Genomic DNA, 25,041 nt, shown 5'->3' on the forward strand with positions numbered 1-25,041 from the left:
GAAATTATTAAAGCATTAAAGTGGGATTAATCACAATCAATTTCAGAAAAAGTGTGTTAATCTTTAATTATTTTTTCAGCGTTTCTGCAGTTTTCACAGAGTTTTTAAGACTGTTAAAGACTTTTTTTCCCCAAATATCCCAGTTAGAAATGATTTTCACTAGCCCTGTCAGAAAATTATTAAAATCGAATACATTTAATAATACAATAATAATAACTTAGGGGGTCTCGATGGTGCAGTGGGTAGCGCAGCGCTGTCACCTCACAGCAAGAAGGTCGCTGGTTTGAGCCTCAGCTGGGTCAGTTGTCATTTCTGTATAGAGTTTGCATGTTCTTCCCGTGTTCGCATTTCCTCCGGCTGCTCCGGTTTCCCCCACAACTCCAAAGAAGTTAATTTGTTGGTTGAAATGATGGTTAAATTGTTCATAGTTTATGAGTGTGTGTGGATGTTTCCCAGTGATGGGTTGTGGATGGAAAAGCATTTGCTGCGTAAAACATATGCAGGATAAGATGGAGGCTCATTCTGCTGTGGTGACCCCAGATTAATAAATGGACTATAAGAGGATACTACTGATAGTAGAGGATACTGACCTGAGCTATATATTTTCTTTTCGGCTTAGTCCATTTATTAGAGGGGTCGCCACATCAGTAAATAAATGGAGAACGTTTAAGTAAATGCTACTGTAAGAAAAGTAATTAAATGCTATTTTTAAATAAAAAGTAAAACGTTTAGGAAGATAGGGATTGATTGTGATTGTATAGGTGTTAATGGCCAGATTGGATGGCTATACATGAACAAAGAAAAATTAAGACCTGTTTACAAAAGATTTAAGACATATACAACACAATAGTTTAGTAGATTTACAACCTTTTAAAGCCTACAATTTACCTTTTGAGATTAAAACATTTTAAGTCTTTTTAAGACCCTGTGGACACCCTGTTTTTATTAACTGGGAGCATACATTTGCAAACACACATAAATATATGTATGTGACCCTGGACAACAAAACCAGACAAAAGGGTACATTTTTGGAATAATACACATAATCAAGCTGAATAAATGAGCTTTTAATTGATGTATGGTTTGTTAGGACTGGATAATATTTGACTGAGATACAACTATTTAAAAATCTGGAAAATGAGGGTTTATAAAAAAATTAAATATTGAGAAAATTGCCTTTAAAGGTGTCCAAATCAAGTTTTCAGCCATGCAAATGACTAATTAAAAATACATTCTCATATATTTACAGAAGAAACGTGATATTTAACTTTTTTTTTGGCATATATTTTTGACACATACAATCAATTTATGGCTCTTCCCACAAATCTACATCTGCAACATAAGAATTTAGTGATTCAGGGTCACTCATGTAGTCTGTAAACATCAGGCTTTGCAGGGAGCATATCTTAAATCTGCTTGGGTGTTACCTGCTTCACTTCAGGCTCTTATAAGCCAGTGAGTCATGCTTGAAAACTCCCCCAAAGTGATCTGTAAACTCAGATAAAAGCTGCCATTTAAAAGAGTCCACACTACCTGTATTAAGTGTCTTCAAACTCCATGGAAGATCACTTTTCTTGGTCGGGCTCCAAAAAAGCCTCAGCATGGAGTGCGCGGTGATTGGACAGATCTGAAAGCTTTCACGCGCCCTGGAAAACACACACGCGCGCACACACACACCTCTGTCAATCCAAAGGGTGGAGTGTGTCTTTTGAAGACACACACGACCACAAACCCTGAAGCAAGAGTCTGAGGAAGAGATTTTGAAGCCATTATAGATTAAGCTAATTACTGTTCGGCTCTATAAGCGCTGTAATGTAAGACGTCAACACTTATACTCCTTTATGGTAAGCTTTCAACAAGTTAAAACATATTTTTCAAATTCGCAATGAAGAAAGTTGTGTGAAGAAGCTGTATTTCTGCGGGTGCCTTCAGTCATGCAGGTTTCGCGGATTCGCGCGGCGCGTAAAAGCGAGTGGCTGAAAAGCGCGCTTTCGCACCACTTCAGCCCGGACCCCTGCGCGGAAAACGAGATCGTGGTTTTGGCTACCGGTGTGGACCAGTATCTCCAGGAGGTGTTTCATCACTTGGCCTTTAACAACGGAGAAGATCTCGTCTCGGATGAGGACTTTAGGAGTCTGTGTTTAGTTTTGGGCATCACCGGGAGCGCGGAGACTGATGGACTTCCTCGCGTGCTCAACTTTAAAGACTTCCACGCGCGACTTTGCGGGTTTTTCTCTTTAAAAGCCCCGGAGGGTGAGAAAGGAGCTCGACTGCTGGTCAGCGAGGAGACCGAACACATCGAGAGGGAGATCAGACTCCGCTGTCCGCGCGTCCGGAGGAGAAAGTGTGTCAGTTTCGATCTGTCCGCCGAGCAGCAGAACCGGAGGAGGACAGCGAGAAGATCCGGACCCGCACAGAGCCTGGATCATCAGCAGATCAACACTACTGTGGAGAACAAGAGAAGCGTAGGTAAGAAAGAGCTTATCATATATACACACACTTGTTCTTATTCCATAGACAACTGAGGTAAAGTAGGTTTTATTCGCACATTTATTCAGTGAAAACCTATGACACGGTCCCAGTATTTTTTAACCATGCTACTTTGAATATTGGGTCAGATATTGCATGTAAATATGACTTCAAAACAGCACTATTTAACTGACTGTGAACAATGTTGTGCTTTGATAGTAATTCATTGGCTATTATGATTTCACACTTGTTCTTACTGTGTATCTTGATTGGGACTCCCCAAGACGTAATTGTGTTCCTGGTGTACAAACTCTACATTCAATCCTCCTACCTCAACCCTACCCTGAACCCAACCCTCACAGGAAACAATTTCCATTTTACACTTTTAAAAAATCTTTTTTATGCTGTATGATTTATTCAATTCAGTTCAGTTCAATTAATATTTATTTGTATAGCCCTTTTACAATGTAAACTGTCAAAGCAGCTTCACGTAGAAGATTATAGTAAATTAAAACAGTGTAAGTCCAGTTTTCAAAGTGTAAGTTCAGTTCAGTACAGTTTAGTGTGGTTTAGTGAGATTTATTTACCCATTGGATCCTCAATTTAAGTGCCTAATAGTGACACAAGTCCCCAATGAGTCTGTGCATACAGATTTAAATCCCCACCGGGATAATAAAACAAGCACACGCACACACACACCTAAGCTGTCAAGAAGACTAATTTAATAGCTGTATTTTGCCATCCAAAAACCCCAAGCCTCAGGGGACATTTTTAGCCTTTAATTATAATTAATGATGATTTATTTATAGAAGATTTGCAGGAGTATAATGTCTGCGCCATTGAGAAATAATGAAACTACAGTTTTTACAGGGTTTTAGTCTACTAAAAATAAAACCCAAAGCAACTTTATTAGGAATGAAACAACTATTTTGCTTTATCTAATAAAAAGTCAATAATTTAAATCTATAAAATTTCATTTAAAATCAAGATTACACATCTAACAAGATGCTTGAATTATACTGAATTATCAAATATTTATTAAAATAAGTTATTTAATAGTAATTTACTTAAACCTTACAGTTATGATAAACTAGCTGCGAAAGTGATGATGCTGATACATTTGCTTACAATTACTTTTCTATTTTAATTGCAATGCTGGATGTAACTCTAACCTTTAAAGAAAACTGTTTTAATAAAAAAAAATGAAATAACATTTTAAAATAATAATTATAAATAAGATAGTATTAAGAATTAAAAGAACATGCATACATAGTTGAAGTCAAAACTATTAGCCTTATTATTGTTGGTATCCATGTATGCAAAGAAAGCATTAGTTTACAACTGAAATAATGTGTAATAAAATGAAATGACGCAGGGTAAAAGTATTGAACACATGAAGAAAGGGAGGTTTAGAAAAGCAGTGAAAGCTCAGACAGCAGCTGAAATCTCTTAGTAGTTCTTCAGCAACCCTCTGCCCTTCGTCTGTGTAAATGACTATCAGCTGCTTCAGTCCAACATCTACATTAGCAGGATGATGAAGATAAAAACCAGGGAGGACATTTCAGCAAGACAATGACCCAAAACACAGCCAAGGAAACTGCTTTCAGAGAAAGAAAATCAAGCTGTAGAATGGCCCAGCCAATCACCTGATCTGAATCCAATAGAGTAAAAACAATAAAGATCAGATTTAAGACACACAGAGCCAACAAGATTTTTACAGTCTGTTGAAGTCTGTGAAAAACTCACACCCAAGCAATGCATGTGACTTCATCATCCATATGAGAGACGTCTTTAAGCTGCCATCACTTAAAAAGCCTTTTATATAAAGTGTTAAGTATGTTTTAGTAGTTCAGTACTTTCTCCTCGTGTCATTTCATTGTTATTACACAGAACTCATTTTTCAGATTAGTTTTTTTTGTGTGCATTGTTTGGGTTTTTACCAAAATCGTGTCCAATCCCATGTCAAAAGCTCCTTTAGATGTATTATTCCTAGAAAAAATCATTGAAAATAATTCAATAATTACCCCCCCCCCCCTGTAAATGATAAATGTCTTTGCTACTGGAGATCTAATTTGGCTTCATTTACTGCAGTAGATATAAGCCCGCAGAGACGACTGCAGGAGCAGCTGGAGCTGGAGAACGCCAGTCTGAGGGAGCTGGTGGAGGACCTGCGTTCAGCCCTCCAGAGCAGCGACGCACGCTGTATATCACTAGAGGTGGCATTACGCCGAAAACACACTCTTGGCACAACCCTAGAGAAACAAGACTGCAAAACCAAAACCCAACACCCCAAACACATGGACTGGGACTCCAGAAGAGGCACTAAAGACCTGCTGCGAGAGCTGGAACTGATCCGTGCGTCCAGAGACGGGCAGCTGGAGGAGGCCATGCGCTTTAACCAGAGGCTGGAGGAAGAGCTGATGGCGGCTTACGGAGAGCTGACCCGCATGCAGGAGACGCTGGAAAACGTCAGGACGGAAAACAAACGGATTAAGAAGAGGACGGAGGAGGTCAGGGGAGCACTGGCTGCAGGACTGGAGCACGTTAAGACCTTACAAGACCAGGCCAAACAAGCGGATCTGCTCCGAGAGCGCGTCCAGAGTCTGGAGAAGCAGATGGAGAAGATCAGGTACGTACACTCCAAAAAGATTATTATTTGCTGCTTGTTCAAGCTACCTATTTAAAGGGCCATGAAACCTCCAGGGTTCATGCACATTTTTACTACTAAAATTCCATGACTTTTTCAAGACTTTTCCAGAACTTTCAAGTACATTTTCATGACGTAATGTTTCATGTAATGTCTACATATAGATGGTAAATAATAATAAAAACAATGACATTCAAATTTATTACAGCATATCACAGAACACAACAATTTATTTTGTTTAAATCTGTTTTTATATCTATGTAAAATTGATTTTGATAATGCTTACACAGCACGAACAATGTGAGACCAAGTTTTTGGCCAAGAACAGAAGTAAAGACAAACTAATCTATATTTAAGTTCGGGCTGCACAATATATTGTTTCAGCATCGATATTGCAATGTGTGCATCCGCAATAGTCACATCGCAGGATATGCAGTGTTGGGATTATAGTTATGTTGGCTTGAGAAAGCCAACATACTGTTATACTACTCTGTCCTTGAAAACAAACGTATCTCCTCCTAGGCTGTTCATGCCACAAGGCCCAAATGTGGTTAAAATGTGCCTTCTACATTCAAGATTGTTGCTATATCTCATCATGCCTATATGACTTATTGTTTTTTTAATAAAAAATGTTAAATATAAATTTTTTATAATCCGAGCATATAAAAAATTATATAAGCCCCAAATTTGGCCAAAAGCTGTATTTAGATGCGTTAGATTTTGTTGCTATATCTTTAAGGTTTATCAGACTTTTAGTTTTCCAATAAATAATTTTTAAGCATTATTTTTCTCAAAACATGGCAAGCCATTTTTGACTTAAACTCCATATTTTTTACTGATATGGCAAGCTATTTTTGCATGTATCACTTTCACACTTATTAAGCAATGTATTTTCAAAAAAATACGGCAAGCCATTTTTACATAATGTTCATTCTCTTAGTCCCTTTATTAATCAGGGGTCGCCACAACGGAATGAACCGCCAACTCATCCAGCATTTGTTTTACACAGCGAACGCCCTTCCAGCCGCAACAGAACACCAGGAATACATAATGTTCAAGTCCAGTTTTTGACACTCATAAAGACTGTCATAGAAACATCGGGGTTGATTAAGATCACTCATATTGCCAAGAAGCTTTGATGTATCATCACTAACCTATCAAATGTCCCCATAGCAATAAAACAGTATAACCTAGCAACCATTTAAAAATAGCAATATCTCTACATCAGAACATCGTAGGGACCTGGGCATTGGCTTGTTTGACTCATGCTAGCAAATGGGACTTCCTGTGTAATATGCATGGTAACAATGATAATGGAAGCCAATTGCTAATAACGATAAGCTACATGCTATGAATGATTATCTAAATGTAATAACATATGCTAGAAATGCCTCCTAAGTATTAGCATTTGATCAAACATGTACTCGAGCATTGCCATTTAGCAACTGCTTAGCAACTACCTAACAATGCCATAATTGTTTTAGCAACTGCCTAGCAACCACTTAGCAACCGCCGCCGTGCTTTCTGCCAACTGCCATTCCCAGTCCAAGCGCAGTCACGTTGGCTTTCTCAAGCCAACATCAAAGTTTATTAATAAACTTTAGGTTCTAGTTTAATATACTGTAGTGTTTAGTCATGATGGAGTAAAAGTTTGTCATCTGCATGCATTTTTAAAGAGATAGTTCACTTAAAAATTACTTACAATTTTCATTGCACCCTTCACTTGTTTCAAACATTTCTGAATTTTCTTTTTTTTTTTATGAACACAAAAAGAGTATAATTTAATAACTCCTGTAGTATTGAAACAAGTAAAGTGTGAGTAAATAGTGAGTACATTTTAATCTTTGAGTGAACTGTCCCTTTAAGGCCTGTGACTGTGTGAACATTTCAATATTTCAAATTTTAAAACATCCGGCCAAAAGAAATGTTTTGTAACTTTAATAAAGATGAAATAATATACAGTGAAGACTCTGCAGTGTTGATTATTCAATATCTGTAGCTGAAGAGTGAATACCTGAAAACTACAGTTCGCTTTTGTCTTTGCTATATTTAATTTATCTATGCATGTAATGTATTTGTTTTATAGTATTCGAGATTCACTCCTCTACAAAATCCCCCCAATCAATCCAAATAAACCTGTTAAATCATCTGGTGAAATTGTAAATTCACATCTCAATATAGATCACAGAAATACTAAAGATGGTAATGTCAGATTTCTCCAATACCGCACAGCCCCAATTCAAGTATACAGATATTTGTTAAACTAATATCCATGACTTCTCCAAAACTCTGTGGGTTTTTGTTTTTCAACTTTTTCAGGCCTGGAAAATGCCATGTCAAAAGTCCATGACTTTTCCAGGTTTTCCATGACCAAATGAGCCCTGAACCCCCTCTTTCAGTTCAAGTCTACCTCCAAATTTAAAAAAAAATTGCTTCATGGTGGGCGTAGAGCTCTGCGAGCAGAGGGAGGAGTGGGCAAATGAGCCTGGACAAAGTCCGCCATTTTCCAATTTTGTTTAGCTCTCCCGACAAAAATGCTTGCTGCAAACTAACAGCTTTGCTGTTTCGGCCCTGACAGCATCGCGGGGGAAAACATGCAACAAACCCCGTGGATCATATAGAAACAAACACAAGCCTTCATGAACGGCTAAATACTGCTTGCCTTAAGCGGACGCAGTCTCACCTTCTCATAGGCGGCATTTAAACTGCAGATCTTGATGGTCAATTCCAATTTTACAGCTTGGCAGGTCTGCTTTGCCTCCAGAAAACATGTACTCTCATGAATAATTAAGCAGCAGGGTCTTCTCATAGGATAAGAAAACTCAGCTCCGTCATCAATTTTGATCCTGCCCCAAAAATTATTGAATGAAATTATGAAATTAGCTGACAAAAGCTCAAAATTATTTGGGTTTCTCCACAATTAAAGCTGACAGCTGCTAACGTTATCCTGATGATCAGCACAAAAATTCGGTAAAATCTCAAAAAAAGTACTCAAGAGTTTCTTGAACTTTTAAAAATAGCCAAAACAACACAATTCCTGAGGGTTTTTTGGTGACAACTTAATTGTTTTATGTTAGATTCACATAAATTTGTGAAAGCTAATAAGTTACACATATCCATTTTGTGGATCCGTCTGAATACGAGGTATAAAACAGGGTCTAATCTTAGAGCGACATTTCCAGACCAGAAACCACAATCAACTTAAAATCTTGCAAAGTGATTTTGTTTTCTATCTCTGCACTCAGTGTACTGATGGTTTGAGTTTGTGTGAATGAGTCAGGAATAAGATTAGTAAGACTGCAGGTCACACAGTCATGCTTGATTTTCTCCTGACTGATGTTAATGGCCAGCTTTAATAACACAGGACGCCACAGTTTCCTGCAAACGCTTATTAGTCATTTGCTTTCAAGTGTGAGTATTACAGCATCAGACTCTGCATGTCATATTATATGCTGTGGGGAAGAATCTAAGACGCATGTTGATGCAGGACAGTCAGGGATCAAAGACGGCTGTGGTCAGTGAGTTTTACAGTTCTTGATGCAGGAACATAATGGAATGGTCTTAATAAACATGTTAAATGTGTGCATATACAGTTAAGTCAATGGATTTGTTTGGGCCAATGGATTTTCTTTTTTTAGCTTGCCACCAAATGTAACTAAAAATGTAACTCAACATAATATTTATTTTTGACAAACAAATGTTTACAAATATTTAAAAGTTTAACAATGTAAAAATGTATATTTATTGTGGTGACAATTACATAAATAATAAAAAATATACAGTGGAAGAATTATTAGCCCCCTGTTTATTTTTCCCCCAATTTATGTTTTAATGGAGAGCAGATTTTTTCAACACATTTCTAATCATAATAGTTTTAATAACTCATCTCTAATAACTGATTTATTTTATCTTTGACATGATGACAGTAAATAATATTTGACTAGATATTGTTCAAGACACTTCTATACAGCTTAAAGTGACATTTAAAGGCTTAACTAGGTTAATATGGCAGGTTAGGCAAGTTATTGTATAATCATGGTTTGTTCTGTAGACTATAGAAACAAATATATAGCTTAAGGGGCTAATAATATTGACCTTCAAATGGTTATAAAAAAATTGTAAAAGTGTTTTTATTCTAGCTGAAATAAACCAAATAAGACTTTCTTCGGAAGAAAAAAATATTATCAGACATACTGTGAAAATTTCCTTGCTCTGTTGCTTTTGGTTTTGCTCTTGCTTTTGGTCCAAATTGACTATAACTTTATTTTAACCTAATACATTTCTGTAGGTAATCCTTAAGTTTCATGCCTATTTATAAATATTATGTATACTCCCATTTGGTATGAATGGAAGGTAACATAAAAGGGACATATTGCTCTGTTATTATCATGAGGAACTGCGTAATTGTTTTTAGCTTTCTTTTCCTGGGAATTAGGCAATTCATTTGGAGGATTTGCTGTAAAATATTTATAACGGCTATTGTAAATTGTATCTCTTAACATAAAAAAAACTTAAATATAAACTTAAAAAAATGTTTTATTAAGATGGAATGCTGATGGTTAGATATATGCCGGCCGGATTGTGTAGCTTTACTTGCACAGAGGAAAATTAAGACCTGTTAAATAATTATTTAAGACACACGTTGCAATACTTCAGTGGATTTAAGTCTTTTTCAAGAGTTCACACTTAGCTCATGATTTATACATAGCTTGTTTGGCATGCTGTTCCGGGAGAGAGCCCTGAGCTCAAGGGATCCTCGAGCCTAGGGCTCCCTCCTTTTGCAGGGCGAGGGGAGATTGAGCTCAGGTCGATCTCAAACTCCCCCGCTGCTGAGGCCAAGGCGAACTTCCCAAGAGTAAGATATTATAAAAAAGGTTTAGGCTTTTTTTAATCTATAATATAGAGCACATTTGGATGGTGGGAGGAAACCGGGGAACCCGGAGAAAACCCACGCGGACACGGGGAGAACATGCAAACTCCGCACAGAAATACCAGATGGCTCAGCGATGACCCGACGCCATAGGTATTCTTGCTGTGAGGCAACAGTGCTAGTCACTGAGCCACCGTGCCGCCCATTCTGGATAAAAGAGGAAGAAGGGAATGAGAGCGGTTTCTTCCAGACGAAGATAATTGTAGAAAAAAAATGAGGATATATATAGTGACTTGGGATCCTTTGATTGGAGGATCATGATTAGCTAATGTGGACCAGCTGGGTCAATCATGAGCACATGCTTCTCTTGAAATTAGTTTAAAATTAAACTTCACTTAAGGCCTAAAATTTTGTTTTTGAAATGTAAGACATTTTAAGACTTTTTAAGACCCTCCGGAAACCCTGTAAACATCATTTGTGAAATATTTAAAACAGAAAAAAATTCACAGGAAGAATAATAATTTTGACTTCAATTGTATGTGTGAATGTGTAATTTCCTCTTTAAAAAGTTTTACCAAACACAACCGAAAAAATAATAATTTAAACAGGATTTCCTAAACACTGTCTGCATTAGAGATTACGCAAACCAGAGCCTCTCCTTCACATACTGTAGTTAGTTTTAGTTTGATGAACTACTAAACAAGCATCTGTGTTCCTCCATCATGCATTAAAACGCCAGTGCTATGAACCCACAGCTCACATTAACCTCGCAATCAATCAAGTAGATGGTTAGACGCTTAACAGATTAATACCCGGGTTAATATTTCATTATTAGCAGCACAGAGTGGTGATGTAATGCTCATTCCTTACCTGGAAAAAACAGGTCGAAACCTGCCTGCTTCCTCACTCGGAAAATCCACAAGATCTGCAGGGGCTAGAATCAAATATGCTCATGCATTAGCATATAGAGATGAAGTCAGAATTATTAGCCCACCTGTATATTTCTTCCCCCAATTTCTGTTTAACAGAGAGAGCACATTTCTAAACATAATAGTTTTAATAACTCATTCCTAATAATTTTATCTTTGCCATGATGACAGTACATAATATTTTACTAGATATTTTTCAAGACACTTCTATACAGCCTAAAGTGACATTTAAAGAAATTATCCTTTTTTACTCGTGTGATCTTTAAAAATTTGATTGCATAAGTCTGGACTCACCCGCACAGAGGGTTGTTTGATCATAACATGCTTTATGATTTATTCATAGGGCCCAATGCACCTGCTTGGAGGCGAATAGGAACAGATCTGAAATTCTGGCTGAATTGCGTGGGTCTGGATTTCCCTCTTCTATTGGTCATGAGGACTCTACGATCAAAAGAGGTGAGGAGAATTAAAAAAAAGATCAGCATTTAGTCCACTTCTCATTCATATCTTAAGAAATTACTAGGGATGTAACGGTATCAGAATTTCACAGTACGGTAATACCTCGATATAAATGGCACGTTACGGTATTTATTGAATAATTTACAGGAAAAACAAAAATAATGAAAAGACTCAAAAAAAGTGCCAAAAGTGTTTATTTACCTTAGCACTGAACATATCAATGACATACAAATCAGCCATCTATCTCTAAGTTTCGAAACAGGAACTTCAATTTTTCAATTTTAATAACAAAAAACTATTAAACCATATAAAAAAAATAAAGTTTCAATTTAGTATTGTTGAAAACTCATCACATTCAACATTTAATCACGCACTCACTTAGATAGAGATGGGTTTTTTTAAGGAAAATTATCATATAAATATAATCTGGTAAAAGCTGGGATCTCTGGGCATGTCCCCTGCAACAGAAAAAAAACCTCTCATTTTGGACTGAGGTTTCTGGGACAGAGAGATATGACTTAGCCAAGGTTGACAGCAGTGGGTAACGTTGTGCATTGTCTTTCCACCATTTGAGAGGACAAGCCATGAGTGAAATAGAGGTCTCTTTGCCGTACAAGTCAATGTCTGCATCAATCTAACAAGTGTGCTGTGTTCTGCAGTCCCCATGACTGTTTTTAGTCATATTCCCCGACCTATATTTCACCACAGTCTGGCTGTGCCTGCATACAGTTTTTTTTTGTCTGCCACCTTTTCTCCTTTTTCGTATCTTTTTAGAAAGAAACTGAAATGCTTCCACACATCTGATTTAAAACCCGCTTTAGGTTCGATCATTTCCAGCTCTTTTTCTTCCCCACTACTAGCAACACACTCCATTTCCGCATTACTGGATCTGTAGTGACAACAGACCGCAAAGGATGATGGCCACGCCTAGGCTGATGGGAATTGTAGTTCCCGCTACCTCCCGTTCGCTTCATTCGCCTAAGCAAACTTTTCTCAGAAATATAGTTTTATTGAGTCATGCGCCTACGGTAATATTGAAAAAAATTACTATTGCGGTATGACGGTATTTACAATATTGTTACATCCCTAGAAATTACTTTTTATTGTTATTTCTGGCATGCACAATATCACAATGACTATTATGTTCTGAATGCTCATATACCGCATACTATGTAAGGCAAAGCAAGTTTATAAATGTCAAAGTGTTTTACATAAACAAGAATAAAAAAACAAGTGTAAGAAAATAAAATAAACAAACAATAAAATGATTAAAAACAGATTCAAATGTGTTAAAACAGGTTATAAAAGAATTTAAAAGAGAAAAGAAAGACATAATAGTGCGATCTGTGGGACGCAGCACAGTGTTCATTCAGTAAAGGCACAGCTAAACAGATGTGTTTTCAGTCTTGATGTGAATGTGCCTAATGTTGGAGCACATCTGATCATTTCCGGAAGCTGATTCCTGCAGTTGGGGGCGCAATAGCTGAAAGCCGATACACCCTGCTTTGACTAAACTCTTGAAATTTCTAGTTTATTTGATCCTAGAGATCTGAGTGATCTGTTTTCAGTGAGCATATCTATAATGTATTGAGCTCCTAGGCCATTTAGTGGTTTATAGACAAGCAATGATACATTAAATTCTGAATTTAACTGGGAGCCAGTGTAAAGACCTGAGGACCGGTGTGATGTGCTCTGATTTTCTGCTTCTGGTCAGAATCCTGGCAGCAGCATTGTGGATGAGCTGTAACTGTCTGACTGTCTTTTTGGGAAGGCAAGTGTGAAGCCTGTTACAGTAATCCACCCTGCTGCTGATAAAAGCATGAACAAGTTCAAGTCCTCGCTGGAAACAAAGCATCTAATTCATGCAATGTTTTTAAGATGATAGTTTGCTGATTTATTGACTGATGTACTGTGTTTTAGGTACTTTTTATAAAAATATACATTTATATGTAGTAAAATTGGCAACAGGGTGGCTCAGTGGTCGCCTCACAGCAAGAAGGACGCTGGTTTGAGTCCCGGCTGGGTCAGTTGGCGTTTCTGTGTGGAGTTTGCATGTTCTCCCCATGTTGGCGTGAGTTTCTTCCGGGTGCTCCGGTTTCCTCCACAGTCTAAAGACTTGAGCTTTAGGTCAATTGAAAAAACTAAACTGGCCGTTGTGTATGTGTGTGAATGAGAGTGCATGGATGTTTCCCAGTACTGGGTTGCGGCTGGGAGGGCATTCATTTTCTTTTCGGCTTAGTCCCTTTATTAATCAGGGGTCACCACAGCGGAATGAACCGCCAACTTATCCAGCACATGTTTTACGCAGCGGATGCCTTTCCAGCTGCAACCCATCACTGGGAAACATTCATACACACTCATTCACACACATACACTATGGACAATTAAGCCTACCCAATTCACCTATATTGCCTGTGTTTGGACTGTGGGGAAAACCGGAGCACCCGGAGGAAACCCACACCAACAAAGGGGAGAACAATTTGAGCTGAGGCTCAAACCAGCGACCTTCTTGCTGTAAGGCGATAGTGCAACCCACTGCACCACCGTGATGCCCCAAGAAGCCAAAACTGTTCCCAATCTATGTCACCAAATATATTATTCCAAAAACCAATGCAAACAGGTAAAGAGATCTGAGAACTATTAATAACTAAGCGGATATCTTTGTTTGACCTAGAACTGAGAAGAGTTTGGTCAACAAAAATGTTTGTGTTGTCAAAGATTTAAAAAATCTCAAAAACCTTTAGGGCCAGATTTGACTAAGTATAACAAAATAAGTGATTGCACCAAAAAACAATGGCATATTCTTTGGGGGGAACTGGAGAAAAAACTAATCGTACATTTTCATATGAGAAAGGGTCACCACAGTCATCTTTTCTCCAAACTATAGTATGAGTTAGCGGTGTCTGTGTGATGTTTGTGTGCAGAAGAAGACCTGCAAAGGTCAGTGGAGGGTCGAGCAGCTTCAGATGAGGAAGAGGAGGAGCAGGTTATTGAAGAAGGACAGTGCTGCCACCTGCAGGTCAAACGCCTTATCAACAGATTACACAGCTGCAACAAAGGGTGAATACCATGGGTGTGATTTTGTCAAATAGATTGTGATCCTGGATTAACATCTATGTTGATCCTGGAACATCATTCCTATTCAAAGATGTAATCTGTATTAAATCCCTACCTCTAAACCTAACGGCTTATAAAACACTGGTTCTTACTGACTTCTATATTCATCCATTCATTCATTCATTTTCTTGCCAGCTTAGTCCCTTTATTAATCTGGGGTCGCCACAGAGGAATGAACCGCCAACTTATCCAGCAAGTTTTTATGCAGCGGATGCCCTTCCAGCCGGAACCCATATCTGGGAAACATCCACAAACACACTCACGCACACACTCATACACTACGGACAATTTAGCCTACCCAATTCACCTGTACCACATGTCTTTGGACTGTGGGGGAAACCGGAGCACCCGGAGGAAATCCACGCGAACGCAGGGAGAACAAGCAAACCCCACTCAGAAACGCCAACTGAGCCGAGGCTCAAACCAGAGACCTTCTTGCTTTGAGGCGACAGCACTACCTACTGCGCCACTGCATCCTCCCTTGACTTAGTATTTCTTTTTTTCTACTTAGGAAGTCAGTGGGTGCCTGCAACCAGCATTTTTTAAATGTCTTCTTTTGTGTTCAATAGAAGGAAAAAAAACAAAACAAATAGGTTTAAAACCACATGAGGAAGTTTCCCTTTAATAAACACATGGATTATTATTATTATAACCTTTATTTTACCAGGAAAGACACATTGAGATTAAAAATCTCTTTTACAAGAGCATCCTGGCTAAGATTAGGCAGTACACAAGTCACATGAGTCCAACAGACAACAGACCAAAAACAATTTACAGTTACACTGACAAACTATTCAAAACATCTACAAACCGTGTTTCAACTTCTAAATCTTTTATAGTCTTTTTAAAGGCATGCAGTGAAATCAAGTCTTTGAACTGCAACTGTGTTTGCAGATTACTCTAAGCAAAAGGTGCTGCGTACTTAAAAGCCTTTTTCCCTCATCTCAGTCCGCACTTTAGGAACAGACAGTAAATAAATATCCTGTGACCAAAGACCATAGTTAAGAACCGGCTTTTTACAAATGTAAGTCTGTAGATATGATGGGAGTAAACCCAGTATAGATTTGTAAACAAGGATATGCCAATGCTTGAGCCTACGAATGAACAAAGCAGACCAACCTACCCTAGTATACAGCACACAATGATGAGTTTAAAATGAGCAATAAATCTTAGTGCACCATGGTAAACAGAATCCAATGCAATCAGACTTTGAGACGAAGCATGCATATAGATAACATCACCATAGTCCAATGTCGACATGAATGTTGCCTCAACCAGCTTCTTTTTAGCATCAAAAGAAAGGCAGTTCTTAATTCTAAACTAGAAGCCTGAATGTGAGTACTTAAAGAAAGTGTCTCATCAATTAAAATTCCAAGATATTTGTACTGGGACACCAAATCAATCTCTGCACCATGAGTAGTAGTAATGGATGTTTGCAATAATCTGACATGTTCTCTATATACAGATGTCAGAAAGCTGCGATCTGTACCTGGCTGGTGTCTCAGAGCTCAGCTCACAGCAGAGAAGCTGCAGGATGTGTGTGGATTCCTCCAGCGGATGACAGAAGAGGTGCAGCAGGACAGGTGAGACACGAAGAAGGATCTGAGTGTGTGTTTGCTGGAGTCATAGTGATCTTCTCTGATCAACTGCTGTGTCTGCAGATGAAGCATAAAGAGGACAGTGTGAGATCTGCTCTGGAGGACAGACTGACCGATGCGCTCACTTTACTGCTGCAGATTCCACACAAGGTCAGATTATGTTGGTCAAACTATCCTCTATTAAGTCAATCATTTTCTTTTCGGCTTAGTATCTTTATTCATCGGGACTGCCACATTGGAATGAACCGCCAACTTTTTCAGCATATGTTTTACACAGTGGATGCCCTTCCAGCCGCAACCCAACACTGGAAAAAAGCCATACACCCTTGCAGTCACACATACACTATTGACAATTTTTGCTTGCCCAAATCACTTATAGCACATGAAAACCCACACGAACACGGGAAGAACATGCAAACTCCACAAAGAAATGCCAACTGACCCAGCCGGGGCTCGAACCAGCAACCTTCTTGCTGTGCGGCGACAATGCTAACCACTGTGCCACCATGACGCCAAAATGTCCTTTATTTAAAAAAGAAAATTAATAAAAATTGTGACTAGCTGGAACAATTTAGGGTGAGTAAAATAATTTTGAGCGAACTTTAATTCCCTTTAGGTACATTCAGGATGATCACTAAGTAAAGTCAATGGCGTGACATGATTTGATGTGATATTATATATGATTATATAGAAAATTTGACTCATTCTATACTACAACGTGTTAGAAACATGCTAACATTTTGCTAAAACCTGCTAACTGTGTGCTGAATTAAATAACATACGTGTTAGCAGTGTGGGAAATTAAATATCAGTAGAAATGTGAGGCCAAAAATGCTATGTGTGTAAATCCTGTTAAAACATGCAAGCTAGATCATGCTAGAAACAAAATAAAGGGAAGGTTCACCAAAAATCTTTTTTTTTTTGGTTGTCATCTACTCATCCTCCAGTTTTTCCAAACCTGTGAGTTTATTTTATTGTTGAGCACAAATGAGAAGGTTGGAAAAGTCAGCCATTAACTTTTATACTCTGTGTATTTGTTCCGACTAAATCATGTTGGAAACATGCTAGCAATTGACATGCTAGCAACATTGACAGTGAGGTAAACAGAAACAGAAACTACAAAAGACAATATATATATATATATATATATATATATATAGAGAGAGAGAGAGAGAGAGAGAGAGAGAGAGAGAGAGAGAGAGAGAGAGAGAGAGAGAGAGAGATATAGATATATATACCAAGCATGATACATATGATTTTGCTAGCAGTGTGCTAAATCATGCTTTAAATATGTTATTAATTGTCTTAGCAATGTGCTAAAACGTTTTTAAAAAATCACACACGAAATGTGGGTAAACTTGTTAGCTGTGCAATGCTATCATTGTAATAAAACATGTTAGCATTGTGATGCTAATGTTAGAAACTTAGCAGCTGGACGTGTGGAAATATACTGGGGGGTGGGCATTTTATGCTAAAATGTCAGCAGTGAGATAAATTGAAACGCTACAAACACAACAAAATTCTTCTAGCAGTGCCCTAAGACATGCTATATGTGTGTTAAATCATGCTACAATATATGTAAAATCATCTTAACAATGTGCTAAAACGTTTGCAAGCAGGAAAAACTCAGGGTACCCGTGTGCTAGGCTATCAGTGTAATAAAACATGTTAGCATTGTATGAAAATGTAGCTTACTTTAACAGCTGGAAGTGGAAAAATCATTCTTGGAGGGAAAAAACAAGCTAACAGTATGCTAAATCATGCTATCAACGTGTTCACTCGGAAATGTGAACAGTGTGAAATTTAATTTTAGCCATTTTATGCTAAAACATAGAGAGTGCGGTATATGAAAACGCTACAAAAGACAAAATATATATCTACCAAACATGGTGTATACGATTTTGCAGTGTTCTGAATCATGCTACAAATGTTATAAGTTGTCTTAGCAATGTGCTAAAACGTTTGCAGTGTAAAAATATTAATACTAGAAATGTGGGAAAACTTATTAGCTGTGCTATGCTATCATTGCATAAAACATGTTAGCATTGTGTCAAATTATGCTAATGTTAGAAATTATCTATCTATCTATCTATCTATCTATCTATCTATCTATCTATCTATCTATCTATCTATCTATCTATCTATCTATCTATCTATCTATCTATCTATCTGTCTATCCAACCGTTCGTCCGTCCGTCCGTCCGTCCATCCTTCTATCTATCTATCTATCTATCTATCTATCTATCTATCTATCTATCTATCTATCTATCTATCTATCTATCTGTCTATCCAACCGTTCGTTCGTCCGTCCGTCCGTCCGTCCATCCTTCTATCTATCTATCTATCTATCTATCTATCTATCTATCTATCTATCTATCTATCTATCTATCTATCTATCTATCTATCTATCTATCTATCTATCTATCTATCTATCTATCTATCTATCTATCTATCTATCTATCTATCTATCTATCTATCTATCTATCTATCTATCTATCCTAAACATCCACACTAGTCTTTCACAAGCTAACATCATGTTCACAAACCTCTGCTCGGGGAGTTGGGTTGTCCACTAGTACATCAAGGAATCCGTGTGATAAATGGGTCCACACTGCCACCTAGTGCTTACACTGTGTAATGAACGCCTCTGCTTCTCTGCTGTGTTTTGTTCTGACAGAAAGTCTCCCGCAGGATTCTAGGGAAAATCCTGATCAACACTTTGGATCTGTGCACCAGAAGAAGCCCCGGTAAGATCAGCCCTTCTGTCTTTAGTTTTGTGCTGTTTTACTTCAGCTAAATCTGTCTTTTGTGCTCTGTCAGACGTGACTCCGGTGGTTCAGGTGGTGAACACGCTCTGTCAGCAGCTTCTCTCCTCTGAGCTCTTGGACGGAGTTGAAGAGGTCAGCGCAGGGTCACGGCCTTCTGTGACCCCGGGTCATCCAAACACAGCCAACCCGCTTCTGATGTCCTGCTGAGGGCGCAGATGGCCCGATTCACACTGTCGATCAGGGTACAGACTGAAAAAACAACATAGTTAAAAGTAGATGCAGTTATTTGAGAAGCACATATGAGTCCAGATGTTCAGTCGGTACTTTTTTTATTTGATCATAATTATTTTTTTGATAAAAATAAGGTAAAATATAGGGTAAACAGGCTTTTCTTTATATGTTAATCTTGATTTACAAAAGTTTAAATATTTATACTGGGAAAAAAGGCATATATATATATATATATATAACATTTATATATTCATGTAATTTTTAATATATTATTATATATTTATATGGAAGGGCGGTGCGGTGGCGCAGCGGGTAGCGCTGTCGCCTCACAGTAAGAATGTCGCTGGTTCGAGCCTTGGCTGTGTCAGTTGGCATTTCTGTGTGGAGTTTCTATGGTGTCCTGGTTTCCCCCACTAGTCCCCCCCACAGCAGGAGAGGTGACAATTAAAAATAATCTAATAATAACTAATTAAACCGCGATTTCTGCGGTAGACTATTGTTGTGCATTGAAATATAGCGTTACTAACCAACAAGGAAACACGCATGGACAGTGCTTTTACATAACGTTAGTTCATTCATAGAAAGAACAGCCAGAAAAGGAAAACTTTCGTGCCTGGCACAGCTTTTACAATGTGTATGCGCTGGTGTCAGACATTGCCAGGGATATAATGTCATTTTTGGTGGACAGATTAGATATCCGAGAAAGCCAGACAAAAAAAGGACTGCAGTATGCATAACAGGGGTATATTCACCACATAATAGGCAACCGATTAGAGAATAATTCAATCAAAATTGAAGCTAGCTTAGCCTAGCTGCCTCAAAAAAAAAAAAAAAAAAAATACTAATACTACTAATACTTCCCTTCTTAGACTTTACAGACCTGAAACTTGCTTATAGCACTTATTATGTTGGCTTGAGAAAGCCAACATACTGTAATGCTACTTAAACTTATTCTTATTATGTTGGCTTGAGAAAGCCAACATACTGTAATGCTACTTAAACTTATTCTTATTATTATTCTTATTATTATTATTATTCCGGCTTCTGACCAAAAAAAAGCAATCGCTTCTCCTCCCAGGGCTTAGATGCTACAAGCCCCAAATTTGGTCAAAAGCTGTCTACTGCCCATGAGATGGTTGCTGTATGTCCTCATGCCGATAAGATTTGTAGTTTTTGAATTAAAAATTTTTTGAATTAAAAAATTGTAAATATTACAATCGAGTATTTGGGGCATATAAAAAAGTATACAATCCTCAAATTTGGCCAAAAGATGTGCTTTAAATTGAAGATAATTATCATATTTATTTGGTGTAATTATAAATAACAGTTTTCCTATAAATATTTTTTTTATATTAAATTTGTTAATTTCAAACCTAAAGCTTGTCAGAGTGTCCACGAGATGGCGCCAGAGAACCATTTTTGAGCCCTTTGTAATTTAGTAATGGCCCTTTAAGAGGCACTTTCCCTTTAAGAGGCGGAGATATCCGGGCTGACTGTTTTTGCTCTACAGACAGAAATTCGGGCTCATTTCAGACGTGCTTGTTACAACATTTGAAGCTGTTTACATTAAAATTTCTCAGCGAAAATACACAAATACAAGTCATACAACACTATTTAGTGTTCCTTTAAGAGGCAGAGAGATCAGTGGTCAAAATCGAGGTAAGATTGAACTTAATTCTGGTCATCAGTCATTCATATTATGCTCGCAGTTAATTCAATAAAGTGTAATAAAACTGATCTGGATGCAGAATCATCCGCGTCGGAATCGACCCGCATGCATTTCTGTCTGCTACCCTGTGAGTTTTAAAATGCATGCCTCTGATGCTGGCAGAAACATAACTTTACTTCAGATATTTCTTTCAAAACAGAATATTCTCTGCCGTGAAAAAGCCTTCTCCTCTACTTGTGATAATGAAAATGAAAGCCAAGGAACATTCACGTATATTATACAATAAACACATTTAATACAAAATCATTCTAACTTTATTTTTAATCTGTATTTTAACACTCTAAAAACAGCTATGTCCTTGCCACAAAACTAATAATCCATCTTCAAAACCTACAATTTCTTTCCATTCGGTCCGGTCGGACCTGAACGTCTTTATACCGTTGTAATCACGTGTAAATTCTAACAAAGACAATGTTTGCAATTTTTAAATCGCATTTTATTTATTGTGCAAAAACAGTATTATAATGTTTTAAAGCAAAAATGTTAACAACAATTATTTACAAACAGTAAAAATAAAGTGTGTGTGTGTGTATATATATATATATATATATATATATATATATATATATATATATATATATATATATATATATATACACATACAGTTGATGTCAGAATTATTAGCTCCCCTGTTTATTTTTTCCCAAATTTCTGTTTAATGGAGGGAAGATTGTTTCAGCACATTTCCAGGCATAATAGTTTTAAAAACCTATATCTAATTACTGATTTATTTTATCTTTGCCATGATGACATTAAATAATGTTTGACCTGATATTTTTTAAGACACTTCTATACAGCTTAAAGTGACATTTAAAGGCTTAACTAGGTTAATAAGGTGAACTAGGCAGGTTAGGGTAATTAGGCAAGTTATTGTATAACGATGGTTTGTTCTGTAGACTATCAAAAAAAAAATTGCTTAAAGGGGCTAATAATTGTGTCCCAAAAATAGTTTTTAAATAATTAATAACTGCTTTTATTCTAGCCGAAATAAAACAAATAAGACTTTCTCAAGAAGAAAAAATATTATCAGACATACAGTGAAAATTTCCTTGCTCTGTTAAACATAATTTGGGAAATATTTAAAAAAGGAAAAAAAATCAAATGGGGGTTAATAATTCTGACTTCAACTGTATATATATATATATATATATATATATATATATATATATATATATATATATATATATATACATACACACACACACATACACACATTTATGGTTAGTGTTATAAGGATTATTTTTTATCCCCCTTTTATGTTGGCAAAAACATAAGTTTACTTCAATTCAATTCAATTCAGCTTTATTTGTATAGCGCTTTTACAATGTAGATTGTGTCAAAGCAGCTTCACATAAATGGTCATAGTAACTGGAACAGTGTGGTTCAGTAACTGGAACAGTGTGGTTCAGGTTTTAGTGTTTAAGTTCAGTTCAGTTCAGTTTAGCTCAGTTGAGTGTGATTTAATCATTACTGAGAGTTCAAACACTGAAGAGCAAATTCATCGATGCGTAGATATCGACTTCAGATATTTCTTTCAAAACAGAATATTCTGTGCCGCAAAAAAGCCTTCTCCTCACTTGTGATAATGACAATGAAAGCCAAGCTTTTGGCCTATGCTGTACCAAAAAAAAAATAAAATCACCCAGGTGATGACAACTAAATATTACGATTATAACATTGTGTTAGTGGCCAGTGGGGTGGAACAACGTCATTGGTCAGAATTAACCACGTGATGAAGATGGTCTAATGTTGTATTTAATGCGATTTTCTTCCTGTAAACTGTATATATAACTATATAACTATAACTATATATATAAAACGCTGCAAATTACTGTAAATTGACTGTACTCTTTTTTTAACTGCAAAACTGATAAGACTGATTAAATAATAGACAAATTAACTAAATGTATGTGCTGTTGTTTCATTAGTGTTTTAATTTAAATTTTTTTTCTTCATATGATATTTATTATAATGTAATTTTGTTCAGATTATAATATATACTATAAATACTAACTATACTATAGTGATCTGCATTAAACAACTGCCTTTGAGTCCCCGGCACAGTCACGTTGGCTTTCTCAAGCCAACATCAAAGTTCGTCAACGAACTTTAGGTTCTAGTTATTCTTATTATTATTATTATTCCGGCTTCTGACCAAAAAAAAGCAATCGCTTCTCCTCCCAGGGCTTAGATGCTACAAGCCCCAAATTTGGTCAAAAGCTGTCTTTTGCTCAGGAGATGGTTGCTGTATGTCCTCATGCCGATAAGATTTGTAGTTTTTGAATTAAAATTTTTTTTATTAAAAAATTGTATCGAGTATTTGGGGCATATAAAAAAGTATACAATCCTCAAATTTGGCCAAAAGATGTGTTTTAAATTGCAGATAATTATCATATTTATTTGGTGTAATTATAAATAACAGTTTTCCTATAAATATTTTTTTTATATTAAATTTGTAAAATTCAGACTCAAAGCGTGTCAGAGTGTCCACGAGATGGCGCCAGAAGACTATTTTTGAGCCCTTTGTAATTTAGTAATGGCCCTTTAAGAGGCGGGGATATCCGTGCTGACTCCTCTACTTGTGATAATGAAAATGAAAGCCATGCGAACATTCACGTATATTATACAATAAACATATTGAATATAAAATCATTCTAACTTTATTTTTCATCTGTATTTAACCCTCTAAAACAGCTATGTCCTTGCCACAAAACTAATAATCCATCTTCAAAACCTACAATTTCTTTCCATTCGGTCCGGTCGGACCTGAACGTCTTTATACCGTTGGAATCACGTGTAAATTCTAACAAAGACAATGTTTGCACTTTTTAAATCACATTTTATTTATTGTGCAAAAATAAAACATCCAAACAGCATCATAACCAATAAAAACACACAGCAAAGAAAATGTATTTTAAAATAGTGAATATATATATATATATACATACAATGTATGAAGATTTTTTATATCCCCTTAATATGCTCTGCTGTTGCTGCATCAATTTCTCTCTGTAACATCTGGATTGCAATTTACACTGCAATGTTCACAATTTATTATTATGGGGGGAAAATCCAAACAGTATTATAATGTTTTAAAGCAAAAATGTTAAGAACAATTACTTACAAACAGTGAAAATAAAGTGTGTGTGTATACATATATATACATACAGTTGAAGTCAGAATTATTAGCTCCCCTGTTTATTTTTTCCCCAATTTCTGTTTAATGGAGGGAAGATTGTTTCAGCACATTTCTAAGCATAATAGTTTTAATAACTCATTTCTAATAACTTCTTTATTTTATCTTTGCCATGATGACAGTAAATAATATTTGACTTGATATTTTTCAAGACACTTCTATACAGCTTAAAGTGACATTTAAAGCCTTAACTAGGTTAATAAGGTGAACTAGGCAGGTTAGGGTAATTAGGCAAGTTATTGTATAACGATGGTTTGTTCTGTAGACTATCAAAAAAAAATAGCTTAAAGGGGCAAATAATTGTGTCCCAAAAATAGTTTTTAAATAATTAATAACTGCTTTTATTCTAGCCGAAATAAAACAAATAAGACTTTCTCAAGAAGAAAAAATATTATCAGACATACTGTGAACATTTCCTTGCTCTGTTAAACATAATTTGGGAAATATTAAAAAAAGGGAAAAAAAATCAAAAGGGGGTTAATAATTCTGACTTCAACTGTATATATGTATGTATATATATACATACATATATACATATATACATATATAACACATACACACATTTATGGTTAAGGTTATAAGGATTATTTCTTAATCCCCCTTTTATGTTGGCAAAAACATAAGTTTACTTCAGATATTTCTTTCAAAACAATATTCTGTGCCGCAAAAGAGCCTTCTCCTCACTTGTGATAATGACAATGAAAGCCAAGCTTTTGGCCTATGCTGTACCAAAAAAATAAATAAAATCACCCAGGTGATGACAATTAAATATTACGATTATAACATTGTGTTAGTGGCCAGTGGGGTGGAACAACGTCATTGGTCAGAATTAACCACGTGATGAAGACGTCCTATAATATTGTATTTAATGCGATTTTCTTCCTGTAAACTGTATATAACTATATAACTATAACTATATATATAACGCTGCAAATTACTGTAAATTGACTGTACTCTTTATTAACTGCAAAACTGATAAGACTGATTAAATAAAAGACAAATTAACTAAATGCATGTGCTATTGTTTC

The 25,041-nt window shown here is 36.4% G+C and overlaps 2 protein-coding genes and 1 long non-coding RNA gene across 5 annotated transcripts in view; 2 read left to right on the top strand and 1 right to left on the bottom strand.

The window, feature by feature from the left end:
* Positions 1-25,041, top strand: part of sox13 (SRY-box transcription factor 13) — a 675,553-nt gene that overhangs the window by 135,829 nt on the left and 514,683 nt on the right. The window lies entirely within an intron of this gene.
* The window catches only part of LOC137490428 (uncharacterized), a 28,167-nt gene continuing 4,172 nt past the window's right edge, over positions 1,047-25,041 (bottom strand). The window contains exons 2-7 of one of the 2 annotated variants that reach the window (XR_012387326.1): positions 18,636-19,106; positions 15,981-16,146; positions 11,210-11,356; positions 10,857-10,920; positions 4,800-5,072; positions 1,047-2,445 (exon numbers count right to left, since the gene is read on the bottom strand). This is a non-coding gene — a long non-coding RNA (uncharacterized lncRNA). Of the gene's footprint in view, positions 2,446-4,799; positions 5,073-10,856; positions 10,921-11,209; positions 11,357-15,980; positions 16,147-18,635; positions 19,107-25,041 lie in introns of those variants that run through there. The other variant, XR_012387327.1, reaches the window with a different exon arrangement.
* On the top strand, positions 1,685-19,064 carry si:ch211-112f3.4. Of its 2 annotated transcripts, none has more exons than XM_021479890.3 (8): positions 1,685-2,469; positions 4,561-5,098; positions 11,259-11,371; positions 14,299-14,434; positions 15,957-16,074; positions 16,153-16,239; positions 18,767-18,836; positions 18,910-19,064. In XM_021479890.3, the coding sequence occupies exons 1-8, from the start codon at positions 1,935-1,937 to the stop codon at positions 19,062-19,064; spliced, it is 1,752 nt and encodes a 583-aa protein (XP_021335565.1). In that variant the 5' UTR covers positions 1,685-1,934. The 2 variants fall into 2 exon arrangements, with proteins under 2 accessions (XP_021335565.1, XP_021335566.1); XM_021479891.3 differs by having other exon boundaries at positions 4,564-5,098.

This window comes from Danio rerio, chromosome 11 (assembly GCF_049306965.1).
Source record: "Danio rerio strain Tuebingen ecotype United States chromosome 11, GRCz12tu, whole genome shotgun sequence".
Lineage (NCBI taxonomy): Eukaryota > Metazoa > Chordata > Actinopteri > Cypriniformes > Danionidae > Danio > Danio rerio.

Bases quoted from the DNA above. Each gene is read 5' to 3' on its own strand.
- si:ch211-112f3.4 (XM_021479890.3), top strand. From the start codon at position 1,935: ATGCAGGTTTCGCGGATTCGCGCGGCGCGTAAAAGCGAGTGGCTGAAA. The intron at 16,075-16,152 runs GTGAGACACGAA...CTGTGTCTGCAG, and splicing joins GAAGAGGTGCAGCAGGACAG to ATGAAGCATAAAGAGGACAG. The intron at 18,837-18,909 runs GTAAGATCAGCC...GTGCTCTGTCAG, and splicing joins GTGCACCAGAAGAAGCCCCG to ACGTGACTCCGGTGGTTCAG.